The sequence below is a fragment of the Amphiprion ocellaris genome, chromosome 22 (genome assembly GCF_022539595.1).
Source record: "Amphiprion ocellaris isolate individual 3 ecotype Okinawa chromosome 22, ASM2253959v1, whole genome shotgun sequence".
Classification (NCBI taxonomy): domain Eukaryota; kingdom Metazoa; phylum Chordata; class Actinopteri; family Pomacentridae; genus Amphiprion; species Amphiprion ocellaris.
In genome coordinates this window covers 25486871-25501357 of record NC_072787.1, presented here as the reverse complement: position 1 = coordinate 25501357, position 14487 = coordinate 25486871, and the positions used below count along the sequence as shown (strand labels likewise).

Genomic DNA, 14487 nt, shown 5'->3' with positions numbered 1-14487 from the left:
CTTACCTAACCCTAACTTTGACAGTTTTTCAAGTCTTGAGAATGAGAATGGGTTGGTTATATTTTACTGAAACTAACTACAGCTTAGATTTTGTGGTGTAGCTGAATATTGTCCCATCAAAATTAAGATTTTTACCTTGTTAGCATACATTAGTGGTGTTCTTTATATGCCAGAAGTCACATCACTTGGGAAATTAGTAAAGAACACAGTTGCAATGTGAAAATAATCATCTCAAAAACATGAATTCAGACGTCCAGGGTTTCGCATGTTACAAACCTGAGGAACCAACCCTGGCTGAATGGCCGAATTACTCCAATATTACAGTTTGCCATGTGTAGCATAGAGTTTTACTGTGTTTGAGTTGAGTTATAAGTGAGCTGGTGTGCTCAAGCTGCAGCGAGCCACAAAGTTGTAGGTTGAGATACAGCCGGGGACTTCATAAGTCTGCATATTTTGGGAAAAAAGCAACAGCACAGCCTTATATCCTCCTAAGACCCGGCCCCATTCATTTATGTCCTATGTAACGGACATTTGCTTTTGATCTATATTTTTTGACTCATTTGAGCTACCCTACTAAATCCTGATGTGCTCAATCGAGAACATCCACGTCTTTCTAATGATATCTCATGTGATTGGGTGGGACGGGGGGAACTTTGTTTTCATGCTGAGACAAACATGAGACTGCCAGGAAAAGAGAAAAGTTAATTATTGTTAAGAGATCGCAGTTTTACTAATGATAATCATATGTTTTCTTGTTTATGAACATGTCAGGAATTATAAATCGGAGTCAGAGTTCAGTTAAACTTCATGTCCGGAAAAATAATAGCCCCTTTATGAATGCCAACAGTAATCGACACGAGAGGGCTAATAGCTAACTAGCATGCTAGTTCTTCATTTACATTCAAATTTTTGCCCCACAACACCTTTCTTTATCAGGTAATAAACACGCTGAATGTATTTTCTATGTGAAGTAATTAATTTAGAACTATGTTTCATTCAACCTCTTGTATTTTACACTATTGTTATTTAATTTATTCTCTTAAAGTTTCATGAAAAACAAATTGACGTTCTTGTTTTCTTGTCAGCTTATTTTGATTTCGAAGTGTCGCTGTTTTGTTTTGTTTTTTTTAGGGCTGGGACTTTAACGCATTAATTTTGATTACCTCCAAAAATAGCGCGTTAAAAATAATAACACAATTAATTGCACCCTCCTCAGTTCCCTCATTTCTGGCACACCAGTAACTCTGATGAACACTCCAGCCCAGTAGGTGGCGGTAATGAACCTAAAGTCTGTTTGTAGCCATGAAGAAGAAGCACAGGAAGTACTGAGTGAAGTCAGGCACTGGTGAACAGTGAAGGAAGACGAGATTGAGCTTGTTGGACAGAAGGTTTTCTTTTAAAAATCTTCCCGATGGCAGCTTGGATAAAAGCCTGGTTGTGTGTAAATTGTACAACAAAGAGTTTTCTGATCACTGCGTCACTTCAATCCGACGGTATCACCTCAATGTAAAACATGTTGCTGTTAGCACCAGAGCTAACGTTAGCTACGAGTCATGCTAACGGCTAACGGTGTAGCCATCCCATAATAGACCACTTTTCTAGACAGTGCTTGAGTTTACAGAAAGTCTTAAAATGTTGAATAAAATCGCTATAATTGCACTTAGATTTGCAGTAATCTGTGAATGTAGCAGACAGATGAAAAATGCAGATAAATAGAAATGAAACATTTTTGTGGTTTAAGTTTTTACTCCGTGGAGGCTCTGCCTCCTGGAAGAGGAATAACCTAAACAACAAAAATATCTCTTGTAATAACTTAATTATCAACTTTTTGTTTATGAAAAAAATACATAAATAAAAATTGATAATCCTATAAAAAGAACCATCAAAATTACATCATTTATCCGACCCAGAAAAGATGAAAACAATGAATCTCTGAATTTTCAACTTTCTGAAGCTCCTTGAACTACTTATGCTGATTTTATGTGCCATACAGTGGAAAAAACAACAAAATTCAGGCTTTAAGTCATCAAAATCACTTTTTCTATATGTCCCATTTTCCTTTTTTTAAATAAATTTTAATTTCTAAACACGTATATGTCTATTCAATGATTCAACTGTCAACCACAATTTTATTTGAATTGAAAAACTTCACTTATTGTGTCAAATATTGCTATTTGAGAAAACTGCAATTAATTGTGATTAATTAATTACAAAACCTGTAATTAATCAGATGAATTTTCTAATCGTGTCCCACCACTAGTTTTTTTTTATGATTAAATTGTTCTGTTGTCGACTACAGCGGACATGGTGTAAAATCTAAAATAAGAATATTTTTTAATAAAATTCAAAATTGTGCGTCATTATTTTAGCTCCAAAAAAGTCAGGAAATCACAAAAAAAGTTCAATTAAAAGACATTGTTTTTCCCCTCAGTTCTCAGGAGGAGATTCATTAATGTCAACTTTTAGTGCTGTTTTTCAGTATTTCCAAAAAAACAGACTGCTATCTAATTTATTCTCACTGGACTTTATAAAAATGGATAGCTTCACTGATTCCAGGCAGCACAAGAAAGAAATGATTTAGTACAAACTAATATGTCAAGGTTAAACTAAAGGTGTTTCCTGCATCTTCTTCTTCCAGGTGTACCAGTATTCCTACACGGCCTTCTACATCATCTGCAGCCTGGAAACTCCGTAAGTAGGCGTCAGAGCTGCGCTGTTCCATATACATCGTACTTCATTATATTATCCTGGAATATCTCGCCCGACCTCACTGCCTGTGACAGCGAACGGAGCTCATTTACACCTGTTCTCACAAAGCACCTCTGACCTCAGCCACATTGTTTGCCTCCAAGCCTCCCTGAATGCTATCTGTGAAGTGAAAGGAGGGTATCTGGCAATCTGTGGCCTCAAATCGCAGTTAGAGTTGCCACAACATGTGCAGATGTTATCCTCGCGCATGTCTGTCCTCTTGGTTTACCTTGTAACAACAGATTTCTAAGAAGTTTGCAAAATTAGACCCGAGACTACCAGAAATGAGATTAGGGCCTCTGAAAATGTCGTTCCTGTGCTGATAATACTGCTGGAAGATGAGCCTTTTTAAAATATCCTTCAATGTTGAGCTTAAAATGCCCGGAGAAGGGAACAAGATGAATAAAGCATTGCAAATTATAATAAAAAACATATAAAGGAGCAGCTGTTGGTGGAATCCACAACAGAAAAACCATGACGTGCATTTTCAAATTAGTCCCAGTTGATCAGGTGCAACAGCATCCGGCTAAAAACGCATCAGCAGCCAAGACATATTAAAGGCATTTTGTGCTATAACTATACTTATTTCCCTTTTAAATTAGTTCCACATCAGGTCACAGTATGACAGAATTGCCAGCAGCTCCTCCAGTGTAAATCCATTTACGTGCTGCCACCCAGTGGCGATGTGCCGGCGAGCACCTCGGCTGATGACCTCATTCATCCTGAGCTCCAGACAAAGACGTAGAGGCAGTGGCACCTCTAATTCTGCAGCCTGCACCGCGCAGCACTTTTCCCCATAAGGAGGGGTGACACTGTTATAGAGCTCCGGTATTTATGGATACACTTAAACCTCTGTTCTCACATGTTCTACACTTGCTCCTGTGCTGCTGCAGGAGGAGACGCTCATTGTGTTTGGGTTTATGTGTCTTCACTTCTGTCTGATAGCATCTTTTTTTCTTGTGCACCCCAGGGAGACGTGGAACCTGAACCCTCCAGAGGTTCGAAACGCTCAGCTACAGTACGCAGGCTGGGGCCCGCAGGATCAGCAGCTGGTAAGAAGAGCTACACATTTTTCATGAATCCGCTCTCTTTACTTCTGTCTCCTGGCCAGTGAGTGAAAAAAATAAAATCAAGCGACATCCATTATAAAAGAATAAAAACTTGTCCTTGAAAAAGTGGAAAAACCTTCACAGCGCACACACACACACACACAATGAGCAAAGTAAGTTTTGACAAGCTGCGTCCTTCGCTGCCTGTTTATAATTTTAATAGCCGAGGGAATTAATTATTTTTGAAGGTGTGCTTCGTCCAGAAGGCCTCAATATCAGCCACCTGATGGGAGGGGTCAAATGATTAGCAGGAGCCAAGGACCCTAAGTGTGTCCTTTGTTTAAACCTGCATTAATCGATTTCTGTGGCCACTCGGGACACTGCGAGCTGTAAACTCAACACTGTCAAATCATCACCTTGTAAAGTTAAAATGGCAAGAGCTTAGCAAACACTGGCTCAACTGGAGCTTTAACATTCATTAGCTATATTCTTTTGGCTTTGTTTGCTTGTGTCCTTGTGAATTTAAGCCTACCATTAACTTTCCTTTTTGATCTCTAGCAACTCTTTGGAATTATCCAACTGTTTATTTGCTAATGCTGCTCTACATTTGGCTAAAGTTGTTAATCTATCATTTGGGTTTGGGTCCAACATACAATACCATTCAAATGTTTGGGGTCACTCAGACAATTTCATGTTTTCCATGAAAACTCATACTTTTATTCATGTGCTAACATAACTGCATAAGGGTTTTCTAATCATTAATTAGCCTTTCAACACCATTAGCTAACACAATGTAGCATTAGAACACAGGAGTGATGGTTGCTGGAAATGTTCCTCTGCTAGAATAGTCATTTACCATATTAACAATGTCTAGACTGGATTTCTGATTCATTTAATGCTATAGTCATTGAAAAAACTGAGATATAGGATTAAAAAGATTTTTTTTTTTTTTGATGGATTTTATCAACTTTTCCATTGTGTAGTATGGGTGGGAATCCAAAATGTGCATGATTTAGAGCTTTTTTTTTAACCGTAAAACACTTGAAGGGGACACTGATAAGATCCATGAGATTGAACTATAACAGTAAGTAAGCGCCGCTTTTTCAGTCATCGGACCAGATTGCAACAGAGTCTTTCCAAAATAATGTTTGAATCTGAAAACATTGGCTTGAGATTGTAGCCTGCACTGAGAAAATAAAGCTTTGTGGAGGCACTGTGAGAGTGGAATAGCATTTCATTGAGAAGACAGAAGCAGAAACATGACAACAGCAATGCATTTGAAATAGAATAGCAGGAAGCTACTTCAGAAACAGAAACTGTATACCACTTGTGGCTGGCTTGGTCGTGTCTGTAGAGTTACCCAAACTGTGGCACCTTTCCACTATCTTGTGGCTTTTCATCGGTGCAATTTACCACCTGAACAGTATGAAAACTACAGCAGGAATCACCTCAATGCACCATTACATTTACCAATTGAAGCTGCAAGCGCCGTTGGTCGGGTCCTTGCGTCCTCGCTGGTCAGCAAATCCAATCATGTCCACCAGGTGGCACTGTGCCTGAGAGTGTATTTAGGCCTATGTATGTCATCAGGGCTGAATTCTCTAAAGTTTGAGGCAGATTGGAGCATGTACAGGCTAGTAAGACAGCATTTCCTGTGTCATGGCAAATTGTTGAAATTCCACCAGCCGCCATTTCCACACCCTCAGACTTTTGGCAAGCATTTTGATAACTTTTGATCACCCATGTCTGGTGTACATCCTGGCCCAATTTCTGCTCTGTTGAGGTTACCACGTTTGAGTTTATAGCTTTTGAAAATATGCAAAAAATGGTCCAAAATTGTCCAAAATATGACACATAATTCAAAATGGCTGACTTCCCGTTGGGTTTTATGTATGGTTGTCGATTACATTTTCTGGAGTCTTGACGAGTTACATATGCCTACCAAATTTCATAGCTGTAGGTGGCACATACCAGTTCCTGTTTGAAATTTTCCACATGGCGTTATTGATCTGTTTTGACTCGTGCAATTCCACTAAAATATCAAACTTTTCTCCGGCCCCGATATGTGTGCAAATGGCTTCACTAGCTGTAACTTTCAAATTCAGTCAAAAGACGGCTTTGTTTCCTTTGAAAATTGCCTCAAGACAATTCCATTTCTGACAGTGTGCCCTCAGAATTGTGACAGGGCTAATCCTAATCTCCCAGAGACAGCGTTTTCCTCAAGTCACTGATATGATATAAGTTTGAGTCCTTGAAAACACCACGCCAAAAAACAACTTTGTCCCTTGGGGTGTAAATCAACCTAATGATTCCCTGAGATTCGCCAGTAAACAAATTTCAAATTAAACTCCGCTGTTTGAACGGCCCTTTGCATTCCTTCTGAGATGAATCATCCTTCGCCTCCACCATCACACAATCAGACTTGTCACGGCATTAATGAGCTTTAGTCTGTCGCTTTGCAGGGCAGTCAGACCGTAAGTGATCACATCCTGCAGCACAATGCTATTAATTACCTGTTATCTCGTCAGCGGATTAATTAACACAGTTGCTAGATTGATACAGCCTCAAGTTTCCCACCATTAGTCACGAGTTGTCTGGGAGTTGTGTTGGCATGAAACCGAGCAGCTGCTTTCCCCCGGAGGTTTGCATGTCCTCCGTCAGAGAGGTTGAGGGTGACGGGAGACGTGTCCGTCAGTTAAAACAAGCAAACACAGACTGGAAGCCGAGACGTGTTTTGTCATATCTAATATGCATAAATCAGCCCACCTGTTACCCCGTTCCCAAATCCCTCACGCACCTGATTAAAACCCTCTTTTACTCCCCCACAGAGTCCTCGCATGCAAGCCCATTCATGCACAAACACAGCTGTCCAGACACATGTTGAGCTACTTGTCAGGCTAAAAAGTTGACGTTATTTGATACGATTTTCACAGCAACATTTGTCTGCAAAAATATGTTTTTTTTAAACATGTTTTTCTTGTTGTGAGAAGTAAATCCCTCAGTGAATAGACTTTTTTTGTAGGTTGCTAATCTTCAGTGAACACATGCAGACAAGTCCAACGAGGCTTAACCTTTGTGTTACATTTGAGAGACTTTCTGTGTGTGTGAGAGAGAAAAAAAAGTCCCTTAGGAATATAATGTGTGGGCTATTCTTTGTTCCTAAACTGTTTAGAATGTCCTTAGTCACATTTAGAGGTTGACAGATGTGTTTTCGTCAGGGCCGATACTGTTTAGTAGTAATCAAGGAGGCCGATATTTGGAGCCGATATACATTTGCAGTAAAAATTAAAATTTTAGTGCCAAAATTTTAAGAACGTGAACACAAAACTTTGTTGAAATGCCAATTTTTTTCTTTGTTGTTGGATGGAGAAAGGTGACTGTGTCAGAGACAAAGTAGCATATTTTACCCAATTGTATTTTATCGGGACACATTTGAAAACAAAAATGATGCACATAAACAGAAAAATGGTGATTATCGGATCTGATAATCAGCCAAACTAATCATGTTTTAAGCTAAAGCTTGCCAATTAGTGATTAAATTACTCTTTTATTGAGTTTAAAGAGAGTTTCTTAAAAAAATGACAACTCAGAGAGGAAATCCTGACATTATTATGAGTCAAGATCAACATTTTCCATGTTGCATTTTCCATAATGCGTCTTGACCGCATCTTTAGGCTCACAATGCTTATGAGCTCACTATGACACTTTTCAGGACCGATAGCAATTAGTAGTAATCAAGGAAGCCGATATTTGGAGCCGATATACATTTGCAGTAAAAATGAAGATTTTGGTGCCAAAATTTCAATGACAAGAAACACAAAACTTTGTCAAAATGCCTTTATTATATAGATTTTTTTTCCATTTTCTTTTCCTTTAATGTTGATAAGCTGTCACATTTAATGAATTAATTCAGAAATGAGGTTGCTAAAAACCACACAGCGATGACTACAGATGGAGAAAGGTGGCTGTATCAAAGCCAAAGTTATTTTAGAATTAATACATTTTATCATGAAAGAGTTTAAAAAAAACATAGATAAGCGGGAAAATGCTAAATATCAGATGATAGTCATCCAAACTGACAATCGGTCGACCCCTATTTGCATCATTTTCTAAGCTCAAGCTTGCCAGTTATTGAGAATTTAAAGAGTTTATTAAAAATTGGCAACTCAGAGGGGATGTCTTGAAATTAGTGTCAGTAAAACTCAACAAACCTACACTTCCCATAATGCATCTTGACCACAGTGCTTGTAAACTCACAATGACACCTTAACATGTTGATGTAAAACCCAGATTACTGAAACTGCATTCAGAAAGATCTCAAAAAAGACACAAAAAAATGGCCAGCTGCAGGAACAACATAAATGATTGTAAAATGATGAGAAAACACACAAAGTTACATTAAAACAGGCAAAAATGACACAAAAATATCCCAAACTTAAACAAAAAGATGCAAAAAGTGATACAGAAAGACATCAGCCGGTGCTAAAAGATGCCAAAACATTCCACAAAAGATGCAAAAAATTACATAAATACAAAAGATGACAAAAAAGATACAAAAAATAACCTGAAAAGACATAAAGAGACATAAAATGCTGCAGGAATGACATAAACAATGCTAAAATATTGAGAAAACATACCAAGAAACACCAGAATATCCAAACCTGACACGAAACTAAATGCAAAAATGCACATAAGCACACAAATAGGACACAAAAAGATGCAAAAAGTGATACAAAAAGACACAAACTGATGCCAAAAAGGGTTTTCTTAAATTTCCCTAAGAGGATGAATAAAATATGTATTTATCTATCTGTATCTACATTCTTCTACTGCTAATGCATCACATTTCACTCAAGAATGAGTCTTTTTGTCATTGTGTTGGAGTGGTTGCATTGGTCCAAACAAACCAGAGTCTCCAGATTCGGTTTAATATTCTGCTCCAAATATTCTTGCTGACTGCTATCGCTGGCAGATTCCTTCCTTCCTTCCTTCCTTCCTTCCTTCCTTCCTTCAGAGAACGGGGCCAGGTCTTCTCTCTGTGCCGTGGCCTAGATTAGCTTCTATACAGGGACTCCATCTGCACCAAAGTGACACCAAAGCACACAGCTTCTCAAGAGTTGTAACTGATTCTGTGTTACTTTGTTTTTTCTTTTTTTTTTTTTTTTTTAAAGATGCAGCATGCCTGCAGAAACTTTCAGCCAATTTGTCTTTCTGTATGCTAAATGCCTCATTGCTGATTCACGGCGTATAGAGAGATGGATTTATTTGATAGTGTTCTCTTTGTAGCATTTGACTCTTTTTACACAGTGGGAAGGAGAAAAATAAAAATCAACATGCGGCCGTCGTATGCAGCCACAACATCGGGCTTCCTGCTGAGGGTAGCTTCATCATTTAGGCAGCTCAGAGTGAATATTTGTCGGAGCATCACTCACAAACCGATAGCATGATACCTGCTTGAGGCCAAGAGATTCCATAATCCTTGAGATACAGAGTGAGCTCCTTTCCTGTAATAGCTTGAGATTGATTTCAGCGTGGCATTAATGCTGTAACATTTTAAAATTCCAGCCCCTGGAGCTGCCCCGCCCTACCTAGTTCACCGTGGGTGCTGATGATCTATTATTCTCCATAATGAAAGAGTTGACCTTCAGTTATCTCGAAAGCCCCACAGGCTTGTGGAGGAGAGCGTCAAAGTCAAAATCTGCTCCCAAGGTGTGCCGTCTTATCGGAAATTGAAAAGACTTATTTTTCTCTCTTTGTACTTAACTCAAATACCCCGGTTTCCCTTTAATCACGAGGTGCAGCTGCAAATATGTATGATGCTGCAGTGCGCGACAAGTGGAAAAGCAACATGCTAATGCGCTTTTTGACCCGGAGGTTGATCGAAACTGCGATATCAAGACTTCTGCTTGCCCCAGGTCTCCCACCTGCAATGCCGTGTTGCCGCATAAATACCCCACTGTCCTCTGCTTTACTCTTTGGCGTGTTGATAATAACAACAAAGCTTATTCAGGAAATGCCCAGTGTGAAGGCTGCCATTCAGGATCAGCTACAAATCAATGTCCTTACAGCTGGAAGGGCACTTCAGCGGGACAAAAGCTGCTTTAAGATCCTTAATTTTAAAGATTCTTGGTTTATAATGAGGCTTATTGTGTTTTTCTTTTTTGTAGATCTTCATTTTTGAGAACAACATCTACTATCGATCCAAGGTGGAGAGCCGCTCCATCCGTCTGGTGTCTACCGGCAAGGAGGGCGTCATCTTCAATGGGCTCAGCGATTGGTTGTATGAAGGTAATGCCAGGAAGCATGTTGACAGCAAAGTGTGATATTTTGGAAATATCACTTTTGCTTTCTTGTGAAAAATATGTCTGTTAAAGTTAAAAACATGAGATGGTTTCATGTATTTAATGTGGACTCCTAGTTATGGAGCGAGAGGAAACTTTTGGCAAAAAAAATCAGTAAATACACCTATTTTCTAAAATGCCAAACTGTTCTATTAAAGAAATATCTTGACTTTAATGGAATTTTTATTTTTAGTTTTATTTTTATTTACCCCAGAGGTGTTTAACATTGCATTTTTTACCTACTGCTGCCATATAATCCATAAAAATCTGACTTCTTGATGTTATTGCCTTTAGCTAAGGAATGCTCCCTGCACATAAACCGCATAAATTGTCATTTATACACTTTGGTTTTTGGACTTAAGCAAGAAATAGTGAGCTTAAGAGGTTGACATCGAAACATGGTGTGACCTCTTCAGTTTTTGTACAAAGCTAAGCTAAGCTACCCAGTGTTGGCTATAGTCTTACACCTTAAACCACCTGGATATTGGGTAAGTCAACTTTGTTTTGCCAGATTATCTCGCCCTGTGGTGTCAGGCATCGGGACATCGGCAGCAGATCCCTGTGGGACCAGGTTGGATCAGGCTTGTTGCTGTTTGTGCCAGTGGTTGATCGGTTCGGGATCTGGGGAGTTTGGGGGCTTGACATCGCTTTGTCGTGTTCCTTTAGTGGTTTTAAAGTGTGGCAGGGCACTCTTACTTGCTGGGGGAGTCCACTAACATTGGGGTTGTGCTTAGTCTGGAACAATGGTGGTGATACATGTCAAAACATCCACATGAATACAAGAACTCAAGATTTCCCAACAAAACCAGCAATACTGATAAATTTGTGACTCCTTCTGGTTAAACTAGTGTCCTTACTGAAGATTTCTGTGGACCACTTAACCTGCTGCTGGGTGAAAAAGGCATGTTATATTTAAAAAAAATCCACAGAATGACACCAGGAAACTGTAAAAGCAGAAAGAAATGTCAGTGCTTTGTAACACGATCAGTATTTTACCAATCAGTTGTGGCTGATAAGTGTATCTTTACCATACGAACAACAGGGTGGCATCTGTCCTCTCATCTACTTCCTGCCAAGAGAGCAAAGAATTGTATGAAATCCTTTTCAGATGTGGGATGCGTGACATTTCTGCCTTCATTAGTCCGCTAAGTGACAATGACAATAATTTCTGATTCAGATGTAGGTCAGTTTTACAGTAATGCTCCTCACGGCTATGTTCAGATATAACAGAGAGAGCTGGTATAAATGTGCAAGATTGGATGGTACATCAAGATTCAAGATTTCTTCTTTTCTGTGCATCTATGTACACATAAATAAACTAAATGTCATTCCCCCCCAGGCTGCATCAGGTCCACAGAAAAGACATCAAGAATTGGTTAAAAAAATAATAAAAAAAAATATAATAGAGTTTGTTAGAAGACAAATAAGGTTCAAAACAAAAAGCTGAACCAAAACTAACAGCAAAGTACAATTAAAGTACACTGCCCGTCCAAAAAAAAAAAAAATCACACACTCTAATATTTCACTGGACCTCCTTTAGCTCTGAGAATGGCACACATTCACCGTGGCATCGTTTCGATAAGGTTCTGCAAAATCACAGCATTTATTTCTGTCCAGAGTTGCATTCATTTTCTACCAAGAACTTACAGTGGTGATGGAAGAGTCGGACTAAGTCTTTTCCAGAATGTCTCAAAGATTCTCAGTGAAGCTGAGGTCTGGACTCTATGGAGGACAATCCATCTCATGCTCCCTGATCCACTCATTCTCAATGTGAACCCCATGAATCCTGGCATCGTCATCTTGGAACATGTCCATGAGATCAGGGAAGAAAAACTCCATTGATGTAAAGACCTGGTCATTCAGTACATTCAGGTAGTCAGCTGACCTCATTCTTTGGGAACATAACGTTGCTGAACCTGACCAACCCCAGATCATAACTCTAACCCCCACAGGCTGGTAGGAACTAGCCATGATGAGGGCATCACTTCATCCACCTCTCTTCTTACCCTGATGCCCCCATCACTTTGGAGCAGGGTAAATCTGGACTCATCACACCACATGACCTTCTTCCATTGCTCCAGAGTCCAATCTTTATGTGACCTAGCAAACTTTTTTTTCTGATTAGCCTCACTGATGATTAGTTTTCTTAGAGCTACAGCTGTTTAGTCCCAATCCGTGGAGTTCCCTTCTCATTGCATGTGTGGAAATACTCTTACTTTCACTATTAAACATAGCCATGAGTTCTACTGTTGATTTCCTACAATCATCTAAGCGTTTGTTCCATATTTGTTCCTCCAAGATGATGGTTCTCCACTATCCTTCAGGTTTTAATAACACGTTGGACGGTTCTTAACCTGATTTTAGTCGTTTCAGACATCTCTTTAGTTGTCTTTGCTTGATGCAGGCCAATAATTTGACCTTTCTGAAACAGATTAACATCCTTTCCATGACCACAGGACATGTCTTCAACATGGTTATTTAAGAAATGAGAAGCTCCTCACTGCATCAGCTAGAGTTAAATATGTTGTTGCAGCTGAAACATATTCATCACTGCAGTAATTATCCAATGGAAGGCTCTTACCTATTTGCTTAGTTAAATCCAGCTGGTGACTTTTTTTTTGAACAGGCAGTGTATTTGAGTACATAGCTCAATCACCGCTATTGGAAAAAAGACAAAAATCTGACCCGCTTATTGAGTTAAAATATTTTTTGGCAAGTTTTCCATGACAGAATTTTGGGTCTTACAGCAGGAAGTTTGCACTAGTAGCCTGATTATTGTGCACTAGAATGCATTTCATTATGCTGTCGAACTGAACCTCACTGATCGTTAAAGTAACTACTGAAACTACTAAAATCTGCATTCCTATCTGTTAATGTGACTGTATGAAGTTTAGTTTTTAGCCAAGTGAAGCTGTTGCAAATTTAATGGAAAACTCACCGGAGTGTTTATCCAGACATGAAGCCGTCACATTCAGATGCCATCAGATTACCGGAAAGGAGCTCAAGTCATGATAAATGCAGAAACTATGCATATTCAATCTCTTTCTGTCTCCTGTCTTTATCCCATTACTCTTAATCTGAGCTCTGCAGCAACACGTGCATCAGAGTAATGACATGAGACAGTATGACTCCCAAGTGTCTGCAGCCACATTAGTATTTTTGGCATGTGGCGCTTGATTTCCTGCAGGTAAATTAAAAATGGATATTCTGTCAATTTGCTTCTGCTTTACACTGCCACCGAAAATGAATGAATGTTCTACATCAGTTGATTTGCATTAATTCTGCGTGTGTGTTGCGATACAGATGTCGAAGAGCTCTCCCAGCGTCAACACGGCTGATCAAAGCTCACCTGTGCGCCTCACACTGTAAATCAGGACAGGGGGGCTGCGTTAGCATTCAGCTAACGAGTTTATATCTGCTGGTGGAACAGTCTTTTAATGACAGAGATGGGGAGCTGCAGAGTCATAGATGCACAGATAGCAGAAATACCAAAAACCTGAGCTACACAACAAGCTGTTAATCTTGCAGGAAACATATCGGTCTGATGATGTAAATGGCTGCCATGTTGGAGACCGCTGAGGCTTTAGGGGTTATCTGGGGTCACCGCTTTATATTTTGGTTGTTTTTATTTAACATTGCCCACCCACGGCTCCTCTTATCACTGCCGAAATTCGAAACCAAGTCCATCCTTCAAGAGCGATCCCCCATTTAAACATTAATCAGAGCTTTACTGCGGTCTCTGACCCGCCCCTCTTATTTATGGGCTGCTGAAGGCCCGGTAATTTACACTCACCACTTATTGACCAGATAAATCTTTCAGCCAGAGATAAAACACAGAATCAGCCCCATAATGTTGAGATAAAAGTGAATCATAGGACAACAGAATTGTATTTTGTGCCTTAAGTAGGTGATGTGATGTGGAAATATTTTATTGCGAAGAGAAAATGCACAATGCCAGTGCTGATGTTTGCTGTATTTGACAGAATTAGCAGTTTAAATATGCTGATTTAACACAGAAAACAGTAAAAACAGCGAAACACAGGGTTAAGATAGTTTTTAGTTGTTGTGGCCGATTCTGTTTTCTGCACTAATTGGGTAGTATTTTCCCAAAAGTATGCAAATACACCAGTTATCTGAGGCTGTTTTCTATATTTTTTGATATTAGGCCCCTTAGTTCCAGTAATTAGAAGTCTTAAAGGACCCCTGCTCTTCAGAAAATCAAGTTTTTTATCTCGTTACTGTGCCCACATGGTGTTTTTTTACATGCTAGGAGACACATTTTAACCCAAATATGTAACCTAAGGAACCAATTCTGTGAGACTTTCATTATCTCTTATTGATTGGCTGAA

General features: G+C 39.2%; 1 protein-coding gene across 6 annotated transcripts in view; it reads left to right on the top strand.

Annotated features, from left to right (window-relative positions):
• LOC111565276 (dipeptidyl aminopeptidase-like protein 6) overlaps nucleotides 1–14487 on the top strand; it is a 315168-nt gene that overhangs the window by 252568 nt on the left and 48113 nt on the right. For all 6 annotated transcript variants that reach the window (XM_055007119.1, XM_055007120.1, XM_055007121.1 and 3 more), the window contains 3 exons: nucleotides 2639–2691; nucleotides 3719–3800; nucleotides 9965–10085. In XM_055007119.1, the coding sequence (XP_054863094.1) occupies nucleotides 2639–2691; nucleotides 3719–3800; nucleotides 9965–10085 (256 nt within the window). The remainder of the gene's footprint in view (nucleotides 1–2638; nucleotides 2692–3718; nucleotides 3801–9964; nucleotides 10086–14487) is intronic.